Genomic DNA, 4,301 nt, shown 5'->3' with positions numbered 1-4,301 from the left:
TGCAAGGTCTAGCAGCGACATCTAGTGACGTAAAAATATAATGCAAGAACCAACGCTTCAACTGGTGCAAGATAACGTACTCACTATAATTCCGGTCCTCTCAGCTAAGCTTGGTGCATACCAGCAAGTCCAGGCCTAGATGACCACGCCGCGATTTTGGTAAATTTGGTGTCTAAATGAGTGTTTGTAATAATGTTTACACGTAAAATGTTTGTGATGAGAGTTCCCGCCAAAAATACACCACACATAAGCGACCTCCAGCGATTTAGTTCCTAACTGCAGTGTAAACTTGCTAACGTAGGCCCTCTCCCACCAGATGAACTTGAACTTTAATACGGGAACAAATTTCGCGGGCTGACCTGCTTTACTTAGACTAAACTATGGCTTCTTAACTGCCTTTCAAATGCATCGTTTCCGCGCGTAACAATGACTCGATTCTTACCATAGATTGCAGTCATGGTTGCAGTACCGTCATTCGTCACTGGGCGGCGCTTTATAAGCACCGTATCACGGTCATGTGCAGCCCATATGCGCTGGAAGACGGTAGGTGTAGTACCTTCGCTCTTCACTAGTCGGCGTTTCAGTACCGCCAATCACGTCTTACATTTACCGGTTGTAATGAGACCATTAATTATCATCGCTCTTCACCCGCCTTGACGGCACAAAAGAGGGCACTAGTAATGTTATATGACAAGGTCACAATCTTCTTCACCAACTCTGCTTGGAGAGGAGCCCCATTTTCCCTTGCCTATTGCCATCTGGATCTTTCACCAATGTTTTGCTTCATGAATTTCTCCAGAGTTGAGGTACAGGCCATTCCCGCCAAAAATGAAGGTTACTGACATACTGAAATACAGTCAAATCTGTATTAGGGGCCACCTCTACAGAGGGGCCACCTGTCCATAGTGGCCACTTTTTGTTGGTCCCTTGGGTATTTTATCTACAAGTTGCCACCTCTATACTGAGGCCACCTGTCTATAGTGGCCAAATTTGTCCGGTGCCTTGAGTGGCCGCTATATAGACAGGTTTGACTGTAATGACCTGCAGAACACTGAGCTACTTTCTATGCAGCTCAACCCAACTATTGCATGGTGATGTTCATATACTTCTTGCGAAAAACACCCGAAATTCCCAGACTGTTTGTTGGTGCATCTGAACTTGAAGTTGTGCACAAGGCCAAGGTCCTTGGTGTAATATTACAAGCAAACTTGAAGTGGACTGCACATGTGGTAATGATTGTGGGCAAAGCTAACCGCCGTCTATACATGATTAGGTGTTTGAAGAAACACGGTCTGAGCACTAGCGACTTAGTACTTGTGTACATAGGGTTTGTCCGCCCCACTCTGGAATACGCCTGCCAGGTCTGGCACCCTGGGCTTACAGTAGAACTGTCATGTATGATTGAGCGTGTCCAAGCCAGGGCCTGTAAGATCATGCTTGGTCGTTCTTTCAGTTCCTACAGTTCAGCGCTACTGATTTGTAAATTAGAACCTCTGCATGTAAGGCGTAAAGCTCTCTGCCTCAAGTTTGCCAGATCTATTGTCCATTCTGAGGTTTTCAACTGCTGGCTACCACCACGCCGCTCTGAGGTACATGGCAGGGACCTCAGAAGTGCTGACAACTTCAGCCAGTTTAAGTGCCGAACATCGCGTTTCAGGAATACCACGCTGCCTTATTGTATCGATCTGTTAATTAGTCTTTGAAGTGTCACATTTTAATCATTCAGAATGAGATCGATTTTATAATTTGACATAGATATATATTTACTTGATAGTGTGTAGACTCACAATTTTAAGTTGTAAAGTTTAGTGGAAATTGTTATAAGTATGTTAATGCACTTAGGCAGGACATTCCATTGTTTTAGTCCTAAGCGCCAGTCCTAAGCGCTCCTGTACAATGTACGAGGCAATTTAGTCCTCGGACTATAATCTTGTACACGACATTGTGTGTTTAAATAAATAAACCAGTTCTCTCTCTCTATGTGCCTTAACACTATGAATGTCTTGATTTGCAAACATCATGACACAATTCAATATCAAACCATCTTTTTTATTGTTGTCACACATCCCCAATTGCACCCAAATACAAATTTATCCTATGTACAACCCCTCAAAGTGCATTCCCACAAGTCTGTTTTACTCCAAGTTTAACAATGACAAGGACATTTTTACCAAAAAACAAAACAAAACAAAAATTATACACTGTCAGCTACTCCATTCCGAATGTTCAGAAAAGGCACACGAGTCTTTCTTTAAAAAGATAGGAAGAGACGAGCGAGGGAAATTGCATATAACCATGGACATAAAATGAGCCCCCCTCAGCATTTGGAATGGAATAGCCCACAGAATAACATAGGAAAGTCATACTGGCGAAACAACCAGAGAGGTGAGTAGACACCACTGTTACACGGGTACAAAGAGAACAATATTAAGTTAAATCTTGTGAAGCAACAAAAAAAATCAAGCTGATAATGAAACATTTGTGCTCCGATATTCCCCAGATCTTGGGACAAGTTCAAGTGTGCCTTTGGTAATAAAACACCAGCATCCCTACATGTAACAGTAAACTTGCTATTTATACACATAATCAATATGATTATCTCTCCCTTGTGCACTGTAACCACCCAATATACTTGTTATCTCCCACTGTGAATTTATGACTTTAACACCTTCCACAACCTCCAAATTTGGTATTGATACAAAACTTATTATTTTTGCACCGCGTCCCATTTTCACAGTTTATCCCCCTCCCTTGTACCTGGCCTGTCTACAGACAAAGCTACCAGCTGAAACCCAAAATTATCACATATAAAAGAATTATAGCAGAACCGATAATTATCACATCATGGAGGCAATATGTCATATGGCAGGAAATGCAAGACCAATCAAATCTCACGTTACAAAACTTTGATGGCAGTAACCATAGCAGGTACAAATGAACAACCAATGAGACAGCCTGTTACAAAAGGCTTATGGCTAATTCATGACTGAATCATGGCATATCATTTTAAACATTTATATAACATTTCTCCATATTTTTGCCATTTCAGCAAGTCATAAAAAGATACCCTGTCACAGATTGTAGTATTTCCTATGTTGGATAAAAAATGAGAAGAAAGAAAGTGAAACTGTCCGGATAACCACATGTAACACACATAGTTGGTTCTGCTTTAATATTCTCTGCAATATCATACACCAGATCAATATAGTTCTATCTCCTCATTTCAGCGACTCGTACAAATATATCTTCTGTTGCCTAGCGACCGCGGAGGTTGTCAGACGGCAGACTTGACCTTGCCGTTCTCCATGAAGGGCGGAGCGTACTGGTCGATGGGCGGGCACGTGCAGACCAGGTTCTGGTCTCCGTAGATGTCGTCAGTCCGACCTGACGAGGGCCAGAACTTTGTGTCGGGCTGGACAAATGGCTGCAGGGGTGAGATGGGGGAAATTAGATATAATATATTCATGGCAGTACAAAATATGCAATATATGTGACTATGTCACATGCAACCCCTCCCCAGCCCCCCCTGTACATAGCCTGTGCAGTATTAATACCCTTTTGTTGTACTGGAGGGGCCAATAAATCAGCGACGGCCGGTAATCGGCGATCCAGTACACACAAAAAATGGCCAGCAAAATATATTAATATGAGCCACAAAAAGGCCCCAGAGAGCCTGCTATGGAGGCTAGCCTGCAACCCCAGTACACAACTGGACCCCCTGTACTTGTTATAAACAGACTGAAGAAAAATACTTGCTACAACCCTCCTTCCTGTGCTCACCAGTGCCTGTACCACTCGCTGTGCGTGCAGCACCAGTACCCCCCCTGCCAGTACCCCCCTGCCCTGTACCCCCCTGCCCTGCACCCCCTGCCCTGCACCCCCCTCCCCTGCACCCCCCCCCACTCTGCACCCCCCTCCCCTGCACCCCCCTCCCCTGCACCCCCTGCCCTGCACCCCCTCCCCTGCACCCCCCGGTACTCACCAGTGGAAAAGCCGCCTGTTCGTGTGAGTACGGCCTGTTCCACTCGCTGTGCGTGCAGCACCAGTACCCCCCTCCCCTACACCCCCCTGCCCTGCACCCCCTGCCCTGCACCCCCCGGTACTCACCAGTGGAAAAGCCGCCTGTTCGCGTGAGTACGGCCTGTTCCATTCGCTGTGCGTGACGCAGGCCAGCGTGTGCGGCGCCATCTTGAGCGGGTTGTTCCTCCGGTCCATCCTCCCCTCCTCGATCTCACGGATCTCCGCTCGGATTTCTGACGGGAAAAACAAAGTCTCAAATCAGCTCACAACACTCGTAGGAA

The 4,301-nt window shown here is 45.6% G+C and overlaps 1 protein-coding gene across 1 annotated transcript in view; it reads right to left on the bottom strand.

The window, feature by feature from the left end:
* Positions 1 to 2,028: 2,028 nt before the first annotated feature.
* Positions 2,029 to 4,301, bottom strand: part of LOC118431794 (glycine dehydrogenase (decarboxylating), mitochondrial-like) — a 6,839-nt gene continuing 4,566 nt past the window's right edge. Inside the window, exons 4-5 of the mRNA XM_035843133.1 lie at positions 4,108 to 4,253; positions 2,029 to 3,424 (exon numbers count right to left, since the gene is read on the bottom strand). Coding sequence (XP_035699026.1) covers positions 3,275 to 3,424; positions 4,108 to 4,253 — 296 coding nt within the window. The 3' untranslated portion in view covers positions 2,029 to 3,274. The remainder of the gene's footprint in view (positions 3,425 to 4,107; positions 4,254 to 4,301) is intronic.

The sequence above is a fragment of the Branchiostoma floridae genome, chromosome 15, assembly GCF_000003815.2.
Source record: "Branchiostoma floridae strain S238N-H82 chromosome 15, Bfl_VNyyK, whole genome shotgun sequence".
NCBI lineage: Eukaryota > Metazoa > Chordata > Leptocardii > Amphioxiformes > Branchiostomatidae > Branchiostoma > Branchiostoma floridae.
Note: the sequence above shows the minus strand (reverse complement) of the source record. Positions and strands in the feature narration are given on the sequence as shown.